At 44.6% G+C, this 18,525-nt stretch overlaps 1 protein-coding gene across 4 annotated transcripts in view; it reads right to left on the minus strand.

The window, feature by feature from the left end:
- Positions 1–18,525, minus strand: part of ASCC1 (activating signal cointegrator 1 complex subunit 1) — a 67,320-nt gene that overhangs the window by 25,923 nt on the left and 22,872 nt on the right. For all 4 annotated transcript variants that reach the window (XM_014609357.3, XM_014609359.3, XM_059729919.1 and 1 more), the window contains 3 exons: positions 18,155–18,291; positions 13,174–13,293; positions 3,417–3,541 (listed from right to left, as the gene is read on the minus strand). In XM_014609357.3, coding sequence (XP_014464843.2) covers positions 3,417–3,541; positions 13,174–13,293; positions 18,155–18,291 — 382 coding nt within the window. The remainder of the gene's footprint in view (positions 1–3,416; positions 3,542–13,173; positions 13,294–18,154; positions 18,292–18,525) is intronic.

Below are 18,525 nucleotides of genomic sequence, written 5' to 3' on the forward strand. Positions count from 1 at the left end.
CTTTTCCAGTCCTCTGGGACCTGGCCTATGCACCACGAGTGCTCAAATATTCTTGCCAGTGGCTGTGCATTGACATCAGCCAGTGCCTTCAGTACCCTCGGATGGAGCTCATCCGGGCCTGCCGACTTAAACGCATCCAGTCCTTCCAAGTGACTCTGCACTATCTCAGGGTCAAAGCTTGGTGATCTGGCGCCCTGCTGTTGTCTCTCTACGATCCCATTGTGAGACTTGTCTTGCCCCTTGTTTAGGAACACTGAGGCAAAGAACTCATTGAGGAGTTCAGCCTTGTCCCCCCTGTCTGTTACCAATTGCTTTTGCCCATTCAGTAGTGGTCCTATACTGCCCTGGGCCTTCCTTTTACTCCCTATATATCTGAAAAACATTTTTTTTTGTTATCCTTAACTTGGGATGCCATCCTCAGCTCCATGGTAGCTTTGGCCTGTCTAACTGCCTCCCTACAACTGCGAGCTGAGGAGGCATACTCCTCTTTAGTAATTTCTTCCTGTTTCCACTGCTTATATGCCCCTCCTTTTTTGCCCTTAGGCTGCTTTGGATTTCTCTGGTTAGCCAAGGAAGCCTCTTGGCCCCTTTCCCCCCCCTGCATCGGGATCGTCTCCCTCTGTGCCCGAAAGATCGCTTCCTTAAAGCACAGCTACCCTTCCTAGGCTCCCATCTCGCCAAATCTCTTATCCTGCAGTGCGTCATTGACTAAATGCCTGAGCTCGCTGAAGTCAGCCTTCCTAAAGTCTAGCACTTCCACCCTACTAGTTACCTTTCCTGCTTTACGCCTTATGGTGAATTCTGTTACTTGGTGGTCACTGTCCCCCAGGTGACCACTGATCTGCAGGTCCCCTACCATGTCATCCCCCGTTGCCAGTACCAGGTCCAGTAAGGCATTCCCCCTAGTGGGACCATAGATCTCCTGCGTCAGGTGGAGGTCCTGCACAGAGGATAGGAACCTGCGTGAACGGTGGGAATTTACTGTCCATTTCTCCCAGCAGATGTCAGGGTAGTTTAGGGCCCCCATGACTACTGCTTCCCTAGTCTTTATGGTCTCCGAGAGCTGCCTCAGGAGTTCCAAATCTAGTTCTTCCCCTTCCCCTTATTTGTTCCACAAGACCCCCTACCTCATTCAGTGAATGGCTAGTCATTGTAAATTTTGTTTTAATTTCAGCATTGAGCATGCAGGCTTCATTTAACATAAAGCCTCCACACCTTGCATTGCACACACAATTATTTCTTTCTAGCCATTTCTTGGATGCTCTTCCCACTGTTTCTGAATGCTTCATAAACATCAATACATGTATTTTCCAATCCAGACACTGAGGATAGGTGGTATTATCTTGATTTCACAGTTGAGGAACTTGGGTGCAAAGAGCAAAATTTTCATACATTTCCATTCATTTTCAACCTGAGACCCCTAGATTGTTCAGGGGCAACCTGTGATTGTTCAGGCAACTCTGCATTTTTACATGACACAGCAGGTGGATCTACACGAGATGCTTTACTACAGATTAGACTAATCTAATGTGTAGTAAAATGTCACTGTCTACACATGTGCAGCAATTATTGAGCAGTACATTAGCGTAATGCACCATTTTCTAGTACCTGTAGATACAGGTACCAGACATTGGCACATTTAACTAATGCGCCAAAGCGCATGTGTAGACACTGACCGGGAACAAATTGCTCCCAGTCAGCCTAGGCAGCAGGGAGCCACCAGGGGTGGGAAGAGCTGTCCCGGCTCAGCAGGACACTGCCTGCCAGCCATTTGGAGATCAGAACAAGTCCCAATCTTCACATGGCTGGGAGAGCTGTCCTAGTAACTGGGGCAGCTCTCCCCTGCCTTGCAGAGATCAGACCAGCCTCTGTGCCCCCTGCCAGTCCAGGGCTGGCACCTGGGGGAGCTCCCCCTGGCTGTTGCAAAGGGGCAGGGTAGGGCAGGAGCAGTCCTAGACTGAACTGCTCCTAACAGGTGCACACTGAGATGCATGTAGGGGCACAGTTTAATGTACCTGAATTTCCTGTGCAGAAAATTCAGGCACATTAATTGCACCTGTAGATGGACCCAATATGTCAAAAGCACACATCTGCACTTGCAACTGCTTTACATTTCTGCAATTTGTCCCTGAAAGTCTCACTGGAAGTACTGAGGGTAGAGAGGAAGAAAATGCGAAAAACACTATTTGTTCTCAAGGACTCTACATACGTTTTGTGATACAGAATAATTTAGATCCTGCGCCCACACTTCAACAAACCTACTGGTAATTTGCGGAGTTCGTTATGCCAAAGATAGATAGTAAATTCTGCAGTGAGGCAACTGAACTTTACAATTCATATGCCAGTACTAGAATCTATACATGTTAATACACAGAGGTAAAGTCGTATTATACAGCATCTTTCACTTGCACTGCATCTGAGAATACTTTATAAAGAAACAAGTTAGATCAATGATGCTCAACTCTTTCGGCTAGCAGGCTGGATGGGCAGTGCCCAGACTATCCATGAGCCAAATCTGGTTGATGGTCCTGATCTGGCACACAGCAGTTGTGACAGAGTCTCACATGGCCATGGAGGGGAGAGCTGGGGACATCCCAGCTCAAACCTGACCCCAGAGGGGAGAAGGGGGCATGGCCTAGCCTGCAGCATAAAGTGGCATGGCCCAGCTCCAACTCAGCCTCACATGGGGAAGAGGGCTTGACCTGGCCCTGCAGGGGGGCACATGGAGAAGGAAGAGGGCTTGAGCCAACCTAGACCCACAGGGAAAGGCAGCATGGTTTGGCCTCATCCAGCTGTGGGGGTGAGGGAAAGGGGATGTGACCTGGCCTCAAACTGCTGCACAGGATTCAGGGTTAGGGAATTGGCAGTGGGGGAGGGTGGCCATATTTATTGCCACTGCTCCCCTGCTGCCATATTTCCCGATCCATAGGGAGCCCTGCAAGTCAGATACCTATGGCTCCACGGACTGCAAATGGCCTGCAGGCCAGAGGTTGAGCACGCCTGAGTTAGATGAAAAATGTTGCTGTTCATGCAGAAACATTTTAGCAGAGCAATGAATATGCACTAAATAGGCACTCATATTCAGTACTGGATATCAGAGAATACTGGTAAAGATACTGATGCACTATTTTAAAAAATTAATCCATAGTTTAATTAAACAGAACCATCTTAACTTCATACGTGCACATGAAGATCTCTCATGGCCAATATACCTGTTATTACTATACGTAAATGAAAACCTGGATTCCAAAACCTGAAGTGAGGCTCAAATTTGTTATCATCTGGCCAAGATCCAATAAATGCTAACCAAATCACAGTAATAATTTAGACACAAAATCTCAAGGAGAAAAGCATTTCCTATTCAGAAGTACAGCTGTAGTTCACAAAGTTTCAAGGAAGGTTCTGCAGATACCTACAATTTGGGTCTTTCCTAAAGAGAGTGTTCATGACAGTAGCATGGAGTTTTACTCTATCCCACTCTTTGATCATCAGCCCAGAGCTCACAAAGTGTTCCATCAGTGTATCAGCTATAACCTGCAGTCTGGGGAGGGAGAGGGGGTGGAAGAAATAGAAAGAAAAAAAATGAGGAACAAGGCAATACAAATCAAGGAGGTAACCCACTTGCTTTGCCAACTTTTGCCAGGGGGTTTGCAGATACGGTAGTCTGCATGAAACGAAGTCTGCATATGTGCAAAGTCTCAATACTATTCCAACACAAAGACAGCAGACTATGAAAATTCTGTCACTCACGCCTGTTGTAATGTAAAATGCTCTGGTCATTTGCAAAGGTTCCTGGAAAACATGTTGCAAATATGTATTTAAATATAAAATAACAGGAAGTTTATGCAATTTGAAGAGGTAGATTTTATTGGAGTTTGAAGAATGCATTTTTCTCTTGCTGTATAAATGTACTAGTCAGCTTACAGGAATACTTCCAAAAAAGAGACATAAAAACCTGGATTCTGGGATATATTTTTTTATCTAACCACTGTTAAAGAACTGTGTGGGCACTTTACATTAGATTCAAGACTAGAACCCAAGTCTCCCCTCTTCCAAGTAGGTGTCATTATCACTAGACTAGAGAGCTGTACTCCCTCCATCTGGCCTAAAGAGTCTTTTTTTTCCTTTTTTTTTGCTTAGCGGCACAGTTCAATAGGAGAGATGGTCAATGCCACCCCAGAATAGCCCTGGTGACTAATGCACTCTTTGAGGAAAATCAGGGACAGATTTTTTAATCCTCTCAGGCTGAGAAAGGGATAAAACTGGGTTTCACACTTTTTGGGTGAGTGCTCTGGACCCTGAGTGAGCTATTGCATAGAGGGAATGGGCACCATCACTGCTGATGACTCCTCCAGTGGCTGTGTTTTGAATACAAGCTGCTGTGGTCATTGTTCTGTAGAGATCTGAATCCCGTCTCTGCACACTGGGCATGCTCAGAGCACATCTACTGGATTAAGCCCTTTAGGAGGCTTATGTCTGAGAGAAGCTCTGAGTTTCTCAGACCTGCCAAGATGGAGACAACTCTAGGTTGTAACTTTAACCACCTAGGATAAAAATTTTGGTGCTGAAGGGTGTGGGTTTTAAGGGTCAAACTCTTGAAGTAAGCCAGCTAAATTCAGTCCAAGTCCCACATTAGGTGCTTATCTCCTTTTTGTGGCTCTCAGCCTAAGTCTGCATGTTAGAGGATAACAAACTTCTAAACCTATGCCTCATTACATCAAAAGCAGCATATGTTCAATTGAACACCAGTTCCTATCCATTAAAGCAAGAGATAAGCCTGCTAAATACAACAGAGTTTAAGCCATCTTGCCACCATGTTTATACAGTTCATAAGTAGAGTGACCATATGGCCCAGTTTGGCCAGGACAGTCCTGGATTCCATAGGTTGTCCTGGCTGGCTGGTCAAAAGTCCTGAGCCACAGTCCGGTGAGGGGGCGGATACACCAGGCAGGCGGGCAGGCAGGCACCACCGCCATTGTGCAGAAGCAAGGTAGATGGACATATGGTCACCGTATCTGAGACGCCATATCCAAGGTTCCTACATTCCTTGCTGAAGAGGTGCCTGCCCACCTGATCCACCATGCCACTCTGCCTCCCTGCTGAACTCCAGCCCAGGACTTTTGACCAACCAGCCAGAACCAGCCCATGGAGTCTGGGACTGTCCCAGGCAAACTGTTACCCTATTCATAGGATTCACTATTCCACTAGACACCACTACACCACATTGGTTTCTTAACTCCAGGTACAAGGCAGACGGAACAGTGTTAGAACCAACTTGATATAACTGGCTTGGTGAGCTCCCAAAAGCTAACTATAAAACATATTGGCTTTATGCTGCCCCATATAGGCTTCCAACAGGCATGTGATTATTTCAAGACCCACAAACTGATTGTCATGGTTTTTTACCACATACTTTCTGGCTTTACATCAGTGGCTTTTAAAATTAGCGCTGACTAAGATTAAATGAATATCATTACAGATGATACTAAAACAAATTAACAGAGAATAGCTCAAGTGAAAATGGTTCTTTACTACATTATAAAGTTAATCAAGGAAATAAAACAAATTAGAATGAATTATAACGGGTATTTTTGCCATGTGGGAGTCATCAGAGCATGATCTTTTTCTCAGTCTGAGCCATTATACATGCAGAAGGTCTCACCATCTCCTAACACCACCTGCAGTTATTCACGCTACAAAAAGGTAAATCAAAGCTACTGCTTTATAGCTTAATCTAATCCAGAGCATGCAAGGCCAGGAAGGACCTCTACCCGGCACACTGCTTTCCACAGCACAATACAGTTGGAGAGGTGTCTTATATAGGATGGGAGAATATGGTATATTCTCCCCTATTGTAGTACATATTGGCCCTTGCAAGAGGCAAAGTACTAAACTTTGATTAATGGTCTGACCAGGGTTGCCAATCCAATTCAATTTATTTTTACTGACAATCTGTAAACTTTTTACTGATGACCAAACTTTTGTACTGATATGTTTTACACAATATCCTCCTGCCATACATAAGGGCCACCTGCCAGGCCCTGGATGAAGGCAAGTTCAGATTTAGGGTTTAACAACAACCATAGTGAAAAAATGCAGTTGCCACTCAAAAATGTGTAGACTACAAGTAAAAAAAAAATTCTTAGAGTTGGCAATCCTACTTGACTAGAGCACTAGGTATACACAGTGCTGCCCTCACCCCAGGGGTCCCCTATTTACTCCAACACCCTGAGCTCCCTGACTGCACCCTGCACTGTGCTGCCTGCCCTAACCCATTTTCCAGCATTACCCTTGTTGGTCCCACTACCCTGTGCCAACATGACCCCCAAAGAAGGATTACAGTCTGCCTATTCACAACAGTATTACAAGCAGAGACTTAGAAATAACAGCAGCACATTGATGGAGGGGAGGTGCTATGGACTACAAAGTCCTGAAAGAATGCTTCCTGCAGGTTGCTGTGGTCCTGCTCAGTCATCAGATAGTACTGCTCTGCTCTGTGTGTCCTTCAATGATTGCCTCTGACACAGGATCTTCAGTCAAGCCCCAGTTGGCTAATGTTTTTACAGATGACTCAATTTTTTACAGGACTTTACTGGGAGGCATTTTTAGGCTTGTTTTTGTATGATCTGTCTACAAATTTATGGATAGTTGGCAACCCTGCACCTGGTCTAGTACAGTACGTGACACAGTAAGCCTTGTGGACACCATTTTCATTACATCTCTCTTCCAGTACTGATCTTGCAGCTGTGAAATACACCGTTCTACTGCCATGTGCTCCCATTTCTTTGAGCAGATGTTGTGTCATATCTCAATCAGCATTCCCTGGTCTTAGTAAAGAAGGCATGCCTTGAATTATCCAGCAGCAATCTTTATAAAGATCGCAGAGCAAATGATGAGGCATTTGGAAGAACTTGCATTTGCTCCTCCTTAATGGTTCCCATTTGACCAACAAATCACCCACTGGAGCTATAAGATGAAAAAGAAAACATGGGGAATATTTGGGAATCTAAACTGAAAATAAGCTACCATTCTTCCCTTCCTCCCATAAAAGCTAAATGTTTCACCTAGCCTTTGCCATCAGATTAGGAGTTGCACTGGAGCAATGGTATCAATTCTGTGAACAGAGATAGACTGCTTTTTTAATTAGGGGCCACAGGCCAAAACTAGAGCCATCACATATTACAAAAAGAAAAAGATTTTTGGGATACTGGAATTCTTCACAGCAAAGACCTTTGAGCACCAGAGAAGCCACCAGAGAAGGGTTTGGCTTTTAAGAGAGGTAACTGAGACTTACTCTGCACTATGGGGCTGCCGCTGCCATAGCAACAGCAGCAGACCCCCTGTGTAGATGCAGCTCTGCAGACAGAAGTTTTCAGGCTGCCAGAGTTATACCAGCTCCCCCAAAGGTCAGTAGCTCTGCCAGCGGAAGTCTGTGTGTGATCTTTTCCCACCCTTAATTGGCAAAGGGGTGTCAGCAGAACTTTGTAATGCTGACAAAACAGGAGTCTGTTTGTGTTGGAAGGGGGACAAAACTTCTTTCTAATTACTCTTTTTTTGAAGAAGAAGAGGCAGGTGATTTTGAGTTTCTCTCTTCTCAGCCACCAGTCCTTTAGAAGAAGGTGCGCTACTGTTTCCCTGCGGCCAACTCACTGTCTGACACTAGAGCCAAAAAGTGACAAATAATTAGGGACCTATTTCACTACCTATATCACTGTTTGCCATTTTTCACAGATTCTGAAAAAATCGTGAATCTCCATGAAAAATGGCATTGACCATGATTTCCTACAGAATCAATGCCCCCAAAAATGTTTACCAGAATAGAAAGAAAGCATGGCAATCACTGCAGCCATAGAGCACATGATTTGAGTGAGAGCTACTAAGCAGCTGTGACAATCTAAGTTAGTGGTCCTCAACCAGTTGATCCCGATTGACTGGTCAATCAGGGAGCCTCTTTTGGTCAATCCTGGGCTGGGGGGGGGGGGGGGGGGGCCTCTGGGTGCATGCATGCATGCATGCGCCCCACACCAGCCCAGCAGGTCAGTCTGTGGGGCAGGGAAGGGGCGGGGGCCAGATTGATGTCCCTGCCGTAAGGGATGGATGGTGTAGCCCAACCAGGAGCAGGGGAAAGTGAGTGGGGCCCCAGCCTGGCCAGATCATGGGAGGATTAGAACCTGGGGGACTCATCCAGGGGCACAGGGGGTGGGGCGTCCCGCTACTAGGCGCACCCCATAGCAGGGGCCCTGGGGGCACATGTCCCCCGATCTCTATGCAGGGCGGAGGTGGCTGCCGCTCCCTGCTGCACCTCGAGCCCTGCTGCAGCTGGCCACATGCAGGCACGGCAGAGCCCAGGAGCAGGACATGTGGTGTCCGGACGCTCCCATGCCAGCTGCAGCAGGGCTCAGTGCACAAAGCCCAGACAGCAAAGGCAACCGCCTCTGTCGTGCACAGATTTTGGGGGGGGGGGGGGGAGGAATGTGCTCCCCCACAAACATCAAGCAATGCGGGTGGCTGCAGCAGCAGTGAGGGAGAAAGTGGGGCTGGAGCAGGGGTGGGCCCTGCTCAGACAGGGCTGGGCATGGAACCATGAGTGGCTTGTCCGGGGGACATGGGGGGGCACGCAGCCTGGGAGGGCATGGGGGGGCATGTGCCCCTGAATCTGAACATGGGGTGGGCTGCACCTACAGGCTAGAGGCAGGCTCTTCCCGGCAGGGGTGCTGGGCTGCACTGCACTTGGGCTGGGCTGGGTGGCAGCAGTGCTGGGAATGGGGCTACACAGGGTCTGCAGCCACCTGAGAATTCGCCGTAGGCCCCCCAAACCTCTCCCAGTGCCGCCACTGGCACCACCCAACCTGATCACAACATGGCTCAGCACCCCCACCAGGAAGAGCCCGGGCCCAGCCCGCAGCTGCAGCCCGCGTCACCCCATGTGCAGATTTGGGAGCACACGCCCCCCCCATGCCCACCTGGGCTGTGCGCCCTCCAGATGACCTGCTTATGGCTCCATCCCATGCCCCGACCAAGCTGTGCAGGACCTGCCCCTGCTCCAGCCCCACTCCCTCCCTCACCACCATTGGGGGGGGCTGGAGACCTTCCCCCTCCACCCACAGACTTACCTACTGGGGGGGCACGCCCCCAAATAATTTTATCTTCCTCCTCCTCAATCTGCCCCCCCACCTTCCCTCCCCACAGACTTACCTGCTGGGCAGGAAGGAGGGTAGATCTTGGGTTGCTTTTAAATTCCAAAAGTGATCTCCTACTTAAAAAGGTTGGAGACCACTGAACTAAGTGAAGGCACCAGTCAGGAAAGCAAAAGTGTTTTGGTGCCATTTTTTAAGAAGCTAGATGCAATGCAGCAATGCCGCTGTCTGAAGATGAGTGAAAAGAAATCCAAAATAGCAACATATATTTCATCTCAGGATCATGTAATGCAGCCCCCTGTAGGAAATTTACATCTCATGGTGGTAAATTGTTTTATTAATCTTGCAACATGACTTTGGATGCATTGAGAAAAAACAGCATTGATCAGCATTTAGAGTCCAAATTGCATACAAAGTGAAAGACTTCTGCAGAGGCTGAAGGTCAGAGCAAGAAACAAATAACGATGTGCTCAATGTTTAAAAGAACCACTGAAAGCAGTTTAACAAGAAAAGAAACTACTTTCAAGCTAGTGGAGGCATTCACGGCTGCCAACATACCTCTGAAGAAAATTGATAACCCAAAATTAAGGGACTACTTGAACAAGCACGTGCCAAATGCTGGAAGTTTCCCATGTGCAAACAAACTTTGCCATGATTATTCACGTTTAGTCTGCAAAATCTGAACTGGCAAAATAAAAATCAGTTTTGATTGTAGCAGACAAAGCAACAGATGCCCAGGATAACTATGTTCTCCACATTTTATTTGTACCTGGGAGCTGGAAGACCCAGACCTGTCTGTTTTTCAAACAGAACCGGTTCAACTTGTTTCTGTAAATATTTCAACTGTAGCACAAGCTGTAGTAAAGGCTATTATAAACTATAGCTTAGAATTTAACAAGATCTCAGCCTTTCTTTCTGGTAATTCAATGTATATGTGCAAAGCTTTCTCTGATTCACTCTCCAGAATGATGCCCAACACAAATTCATGTTACTTACAATGTACACATTCTTTCTTTACTAAGTGATATCTCGCGCATGCATTTTCCTGATGTGGATAGACTGGTTTCCTCTTTTAAAAAAGCATTCAAACATTGTCCAGGCCATAAACTTGGGTACAGGGAATTCACTGACAATCAAAGCAGGGATCTAAATCCAACTGTGTCACTTCCACCAGAACCAGTGCTTACAAGGTGGAATTTGTGGTTTAACGTAGTTCATTACCATGATGACTGAGCTTGAAATCGCACCCAGAATACAGTGTATGCTTAAACTACATGATCTCTTAAAACATGGGAACATTAAAGATCAAGTACATTTGTAGCTGAAAATGCAATCTGATTCCTGAAGCTTCTAACATAGTTTGAAAGTTGGCAGGCTTTGATTCACCAAGCACACAACAAGCTGATGGATTTGATAAGCTGGGTTGAAGACATGGCATCACAACAACTTTCAAACTGTCAAAGTGAAAACCAGTGGAGACAAGAACTGTTTCAGGCAATAACTGCCAAGGTGAATTGGTATTGCAGGTACAGTCACTACCACCTTGGTTTAAACTACTGGCTGCCTCCTTTTTTAGTGCCGTTCACATTTTTTACCCATATCGGGTGCCTTTTCTGAGTTTTGATCCTCTGCTACTTGAATCAATCCCTGGATGGCAGTAAGAACATGACAACAAATGTGCTGCTTAGATATACTTTGTCAAAAAATGCCTGATGCCTTTTACTGCGACTGCATTTTGGGAGTCTGTGTCTGATTGGTTTTCACATCTCTACAACTTGGCAAAACACTGCCTTACCATTACAATCAATTCAGTGGACAGAGAATGTGCTATCTCAGTGTATAAGACAAGTGTTCACACCGCAGAGACAGAATGTCAGCTGCAACTGCCAGTGGATGCTGCATGGTAGTATTTAACAATTAACATGAATTGTTTCTATCAAGGTTATCATTAGTTAGTATTTCTAAACTTTTTGTAAAATGCTAATAATAAATTATGAAGATATAAGTTACAATTAACATTGTGTATATATTTATATTCATAATATATTTAAATTTAATACTTGGATTTACAATAATATGGTAATTTATATGCTATTCTGCAGAATTTGCTATTTAAATATATGGTTTTGCCTCTTGGCCAATCAGCAGTAAGGGATGGGGCTGCCGGGACCCCCCCCCAATCAGTAGCGAGGGGCAGGACCGACGTAAAATACCTGAGAAATTGCCTCTGCCCACCACAATCAAGCTGCAAAAAACCCTTCGTCTCATGGCAATTTAAGTAGGTCCCTACAAACAGTCACTTCAGGTAGATGCTACTCTTAAGTGAGCCCTCAGTGCAATAGAGAATACTGACATCTAAATTATCTGACTGAAGTGTTTGTACCTATCACTGCAACCTGTCTCCAGACTCAAGCAGACATCATGGCATCATTTTACACTCTGTTTGCATTTTAAAGGATTTCTTTAGCAGACACTTTAGCAGAGACTTATTTCCAAATGTAAATTTAGACTCTCTAGCACAGCAAAGCATCAATTTCTATATAATCCAAAATTATTGTACCCTGACAAAGATCAAGAGTAGGGGATAGACTCCAGCCAATAACTAGCCTTTTAGCAGTTTTCATAGTCAACTGTCAACCAGCTAAAATATAGTGAAGGGCATTTGGGTACCACCAATTTTTGTTTTGGTTCCCCTATCCTCTCCTCTTTCTATGGGGGGTCTTCCTTATTTCTCTTGTCATTTTCCTTCTGTCTCCTTGTTGGTTTATACTTCTACTAGAAATTCTTTCCCTTTCCTCTCCCTTCTTCTGGGGCACAACTGACTTCAAGTCTTCAAATTTGAAAGGGGGGGCTAATCTCAACTCCTAGTGTCTCCTACTCTGAGCTTTACACCTTATACCCCATCCAGTTCCTATCTCATCTGAAACCCAAGGGTAATTTTCCTTGTAAAGTTTAGGGAGCCCTATTTGCCTATGCAAGGGATATTTCTGAGAACAGATCCTGCTTTCACAGTTGAACCCATTGCTCAGAATTAACTTCTTCCTCCTCTCTCCAAGGCACTGCTTCCTGTCTCTCTCTCCCAGCTCCTCATTTTGGTTCCTCATTGTACAATGTGACAAGGAATGATGACAAAGGGATGCTGCCTAATGGCATGGAAAACAAACACCTTCTCTACTCCCTGCTCCTCTCATAAACATGAGGCAGGGAAACACAGCAGCTTATGCATCTTTCCCATACTGTATTAGAAGAGACTCAATGAGAGGGTAGATCGAGACATTTGGAGAAAGAAAAGCACTGAGGAGATCTTTCATGGTCAATAATGCCCTTCTAAAACACAATGGGAAAGGCTGCCCCCAGCACCATTGCCTTTGCCATTATACTCAATAACAGGCAAACATGTTAGATTATTTTTGCTAAAATGATTGACACTATGAATAAAAATTATAACACTCAGTGTTCTATCAGAAAGGTTCAGGGTGTCCTACTCACTAGTAAGCACAGGAATACTGCACACTGCTCAGGGCAATGTTTCAGGTTGCCTACAAACCCAAAGGCTAACTCTCCCATCAGGTCTTCACAATCATAAGGGTAACCAAGATAACTGCATTTTAATACTACTAAAATTTTCAGGACCTGTCAGAGCATACAGATTAATTTATGTGATTGGATCCAGTTTACAAGCTGGGAGCTGGACATTAAGGAATTAATCATTTTGCACACAAAGTACAGTTTTTCTCACTAATATGAAAGAGCATGAGCTTGCCTTCTGCAACTAGATTATTCAGCTAGTAAGAATGACAAAAAAACAAATGATATCTTTTAGCAACACCACTAGAGATAGATGTAAAGAGCAAACATATCACAGCTTAACTTAACTGGGCTAGAGAGAGGAGTACTTCATCTTCTAGATAATTAGATGCTCTCGGCAGTGCCTACCACTTTAAAGGACTAGATTTTCTTTAGTACATTATTGCTTCCTTGGATACTGACTGCACATTACTGTTGAACAAACACAGGGAAAAAACAGGGAACTCACTTGTCTGATCCATCTTTCATGCAGACTTTTGCATAAAGAACATCCATCATGGCAGGGTCATCATTCATGTATTCTATCCCTGTCATCTCCACAGGGAGGGGTTTGCCTCCAATAATTTTGCTGGAAAAAAATATACACTCTTAAAAAAACCCAAGCCGAAACACCTTAGACATTGTGAACATAATTAGATGAACGCATGGTTTTAGTGTTTCTTGCATTTAGCCTTATTCAACTTTTTAGCAAACTCCACAGATCATGAAGAAGTCAAGCAGAGGCGCTAGCAAAAATGCTAGCTGGGCCCCAAATTCCTAGCCTAAATCATCAAATGTAATTTGTCTCATCCTCATATTCACTGAAGTTCCAAGAACATAATAGCTTCCTTCCCTCCAAGGACCTGGAAATTTGCTGCTCTGCTGTGTTAGCTTTCACAGTTGCACATACTGCATCAAAAGTTACAGACAAATGTAACCACTGTACCAGTATCATATGAAATGGGTATAAGCAGTTAGGATATAACTGTGTTCCCATTAGCAATGCAGGTACAGCAAACATTTAACACCGTTTCATTCAAGGTTAAAGTTCCAAGGGATTTAGCTCGTTTGTATCCCTATAGCAACATGCACACATAACAGTTGCATCATAATAGCTAATGCATGCGAGGGCCAGCTCCCCTCGTCTCCCTTTTTAAATCAGTTAAAAGTTGCATCTGTCCATAAGGTAAAATTACTGCCTTGATTTGCCTCTGCAGGCCCCACTGTGTGGCCTCCCCATTCCCCTGCAAAAAACAAAACAAAAACCCATAAGTACATTCTATGTAAATGAACGTGTGCAGTTCTTCAACAACTGAATTTGGGACCTTTAAGGCCTGAAAGCTCAAGCATTAGATATTTGACCAACAAATAGCATCCTTTTATCTATCCCACCTATTTTTTATGAATTCAGAAAATACTCCTGAAAATAGAGAATCTATATTAGCCCCCACACACCTACAAGAAAGCAAACATCTATATATGTTTATGTCTATTCAAGAATTATTTTCTTTTCCAAATAGGGAAATTTCCCTTCATAGGATGATGTGGTTTTTGAGGTGCTTCACGCAATCCAGCTCTGTAATTTTCTCCAAAATACCATATTCTCATGCTCATACCCCATGTCTGTTTTCCAGAAAACCAGCTGGTAGAAAACTGGGGTGTGCATTATATGTGAGAAATAGGGATCCCTGAGAGTCCCGAGATTTGGCCCTGGGAACCAGGACAATTCATGTTGCCAGTACTTCCCCACACCAAATTTCTGGACCCATGGAAAGCCCCCCAGCCACATGACATGGCCCCACATGCTAGATCAGGCTGGCTCACAGGGCTTCATGGCCAGACCCAGTGGGTGGTCCCAAAGTCCCCACATCAGGTCAGTCCACAGACTCCATCCAGCGTGCAGAGCTAGCAACAGCTCACAAGCAGACTTGGCTCTTTAGCTTCTGCTACTCAGTTACCACAAAGGAAGTTTTTTTTTACTTCAGGCTGCCTTTAAAAAGTGAGGGACATATTATAGATAGGGGGGTGTGGTATGTGAGAAAATACGGTAATTTCATCCAAATGCTAATTATTTGGGTTTTACTAGCAGAAGATAAATAAAATAGCTTCAATTTGTTCAACTGATTTTTTTTGTTTAAATAAACTGTTGCTATAATTAAAAAGCCTAAATTTTAAATGGCACTGATATCATGACCAGGCCTCACGGATGGTCTTCTGCATGTCAGTTAATTTCACACAGAAATGTAAAACACAATTTTCCATACATTTAAAGATCATAGATTCATAGATGTTAGGGTCGGAAGGGACCTCAATAGATCATCGAGTCCGACCCCCTGCATAAGCAGGAAAGAGTGCTGGGTCTAGATGACCCCAGCTAGATACTCATCTAACCTCCTCTTGAAGACCCCCAGGGTAGGGGAGAGCACCACTTCCCTTGGGAGCCCGTTCCAGACCTTGGCCACTCGAACTGTGAAGAAGTTCTTCCTAATGTCCAATCTAAATCTGCTCTCTGCTAGCTTGTGGCCATTGTTTCTTGTAACCCCCAGGGGCACCTTGGTGAATAAATACTCACCAATTCCCTTCTGTGCCCCCGTGATGAACTTAAAGGCAGCCACAAGGTCGCCTCTCAACCTTCTCTTGTGGGGGCTGAAAAGGTCCAGTTTCTCTAGTCTCTCCTCGTAGGGCTTGGTCTGCAGGCCCTTGACCATACGAGTTGCCCTTCGCTGTACCCTCTCCAGGTTATCCGCATCCTTCTTGAAGTGTGGCGCCCAGAATTGCACGCAGTACTCCAACTGCAGTCTGATCAGCGCCCTATAGAGGGGAAGTATCACCTCCCTGGACCTATTCGTCATGCATCTGCTGATGCACGATAAAGTGCCATTGGCTTTTCTGATGGCTTCGTCACACTGCCGGGTCATGTTCATCTTGGAGTCCACTAGGACTCCAAAATCCCTTTCCACCTCTGTGCCACCCAGCAGGTCATTCCCTAGGCTGTAGGTGTGCTGGACATTTTTCCTCCCTAGGTGGAGCACCTTGCACTTCTCCTTGTTGAACTGCATCCTGTTGTTTTCTGCCCACTTGTCCAACCTATCCAGGTCTGCCTGCAGCTGTTCCCTGCCCTCCGGCATGTCCACTTCTCCCCATAGCTTTGTGTCATCTGCAAACTTGGACAGAGTACGTTTGACTCCCTCGTCCAAGTCGCTGATGAAGACATTAAAGAGCATCGGTCCAAGGACCGAGCCCTGCGGGACCCCACTGCCCACACCCTTCCAGGTCGAAACCGACCCATGCACCACGACTCTTTGGGTGCGACCCTCTAGCCAATTCACCACCCACCGGACTGTGCAGTAATCCACGTCACAGCCTCTTAACTTGTTCACCAGTATGGGGTGGGATACCGTATCGAAGGCCTTCCTGAAGTCTAAGTATACGACATCCACCCCTCCTCCTGTGTCCAGGCGTTTTGTAACCTGGTCATAGAAAGAGACTAGGTTGGTCAGGCATGATCTGCCCGCCACAAACCCGTGCTGGTTTCCCCTCAGCATAATTTGCCCTGCTGGGCTCTCACAAATGTGAGCCTTGATAATTTTTTCAAAGACTTTACCAAGGATGGAGGTGAGACTGACTGGCCTATAGTTGCCCGGGTCCTCCTTCCTCCCCTTTTTGAAAATGGGGACCACGTTAGCCCTTTTCCAGTCCTCCGGGACTTGGCCCGTGCGCCACGAGCGTTCGAATATTCCCGCCAGTGGCTCTGCAATGATGTCGGCCAGTGCCTTCAGCACCCTCGGATGGAGCCCATCCGGGCCTGCCGATTTAAAGGCATCCAGTTCTTCCAAATGACTCTGCACCACCTCAGGATCTACGTATGGAAGTCTGGCGCCTTGCTGCTGCCTCTCTACAACCCCAGTGAGAGACTTGTCGTGCCCCTCGCTTAGGAACACTGAGGCAAAGAACTCGTTGAGGAGTTCAGCCTTGTCCCCCCTGTCTGTCACCAATTGTTTCTGCCCATTTAGCAGTGGTCCTATTCCTCCCTGGAATCATTTAGAGGGAAACCATTCTGTATTTTGGTGTATGGTTTGAAAAGCTGCTATCATTTTAATGTGTCAACAAAATATAAGAATATTTCAAAGTGCACTTAAAATATTATTTAAATTACAGTGAATAAGTGATTTTTAAGTATCTATAAGCCTTATCAAAACATAAGAAATAGCGTATTCTTTTTAACAATAAAGAAGGTAAAACTTATTTATTCCACAGAGGTTGCTGCCTTCCCTTTGAAGGGACTGAGAAGGATGGAAAGAATCTTCATCTCATTGGGAGGGGAAAAGTATGTAATAGTAAGGCAAAGTAATTTAGAGAAAATATTTGAATTGGAATGCTCTTCCATTCAATGATAATTTGTAGAAAAGGGTCTCTCTATCATAGTTGACCTATTTACAAAGAAGATGGCAGCCCTTACAATGTAATGCCAAAACTTTGAAGTCCACAATTATTTAATTATACAACTTTTATTTCTGTCAAATATAAAAGACTGTAACCTCCATTTTTAAAAGCAGAATAGAAGTTTAGCCATGCAGAGTTCCCAAAGATATTAGAAGGATCTACTTGACGAATTCCTATACAGTCATGGCAAAAAAATAAATAAATAAAAAAAAATAAAAAAAAAAAATCTATGCCAAAAGTCCTTTCAAAAATTGTGTAGAAGGAAAAAAAATATCCCTCTCCCCCCAGCTAGCTAATATTACTGAACTATACTGAGATAATCCGATTATAGCCCCTATTACATAGATATCATAGACACTAGGGCTGGAAGGGACCTTGCAGGATCATCGAGTCCAATTAGACCAAGTTTAGAGTTAAACATCAGATATTATGACTTTACACTGGGAATGAAATACTATTAGAGCATTAATACTCCTATGTCACACTGATTACTTATACATTTCATCCTGTGTTAAATGTTTTCTCACAGAACCACTTGTGTCAGGAAATGCATTTCAGGGATGTATTAGCATCTATTCTGAGGCAGAGGGGAGGCTATTTGCTTGCGAGTGCTACAGACAAAGCATTAAAGCAACTGAGTTCTTCCTGCTTTTGTGGCAGGCAGAGAAAAAAACAACTTCACAGAAAAATAACGGGCACTGCTGTGAGAAAAGGAAATAGCTAGCAGAGGTTTTTAGTAACAGAGCAAGAATCCTAAGTGTTTGCTCTTAACTGCAAAACACAATTCTTGCCTTGGCTTACAGCTGAGTAATCTTACAGTTTTTGTTTGAAATGTTTCAGCATCTTTTTAAATCTCAGAGGTAAATCAATCAGTGCAGAACTGCACCAAATTATTGAGCCATTCTTCCCTGCAATACAGGTACTCTTATCATAAAACCAGTTTGATTCTTCAAATATCTGAACTTGGTGACCATGCCCAATGCCAACCATGCTGTTATTTTACTCACTCAATAAAGTCCTCTTTACATCTCTGCAGGATTTCACAAGCCTTCTGAATCTCTTGCTCATTCAGCAGTACCAGTGTCCCGAGAGTCAGATGGAGCTTTGCTGGGTTCTGGAACAAACTGCTACTAACTCCACGATCCTTTTGAGAAAGGTAACAAAGAACAATTAGCATGACTTAAGAAACTGAAAAATGGTGCACACACAGGAAACTTTCACTCTCTAATTTGCTGGGACAAACCTAGCCTAAGTTGGTAGCAACTAAAAAGTTATAAAAAACTGAGAGTTATTTAATAGCCTTTGTGAGCTGGCAAGTGCTGATGAGAAAGTCACCACCATATGCTTAGTAATGAATTGGCCATGGAAACTAAACCAG

This window comes from Alligator mississippiensis, chromosome 6 (genome assembly GCF_030867095.1).
Source record: "Alligator mississippiensis isolate rAllMis1 chromosome 6, rAllMis1, whole genome shotgun sequence".
NCBI classification, from domain to species: Eukaryota; Metazoa; Chordata; order Crocodylia; family Alligatoridae; genus Alligator; species Alligator mississippiensis.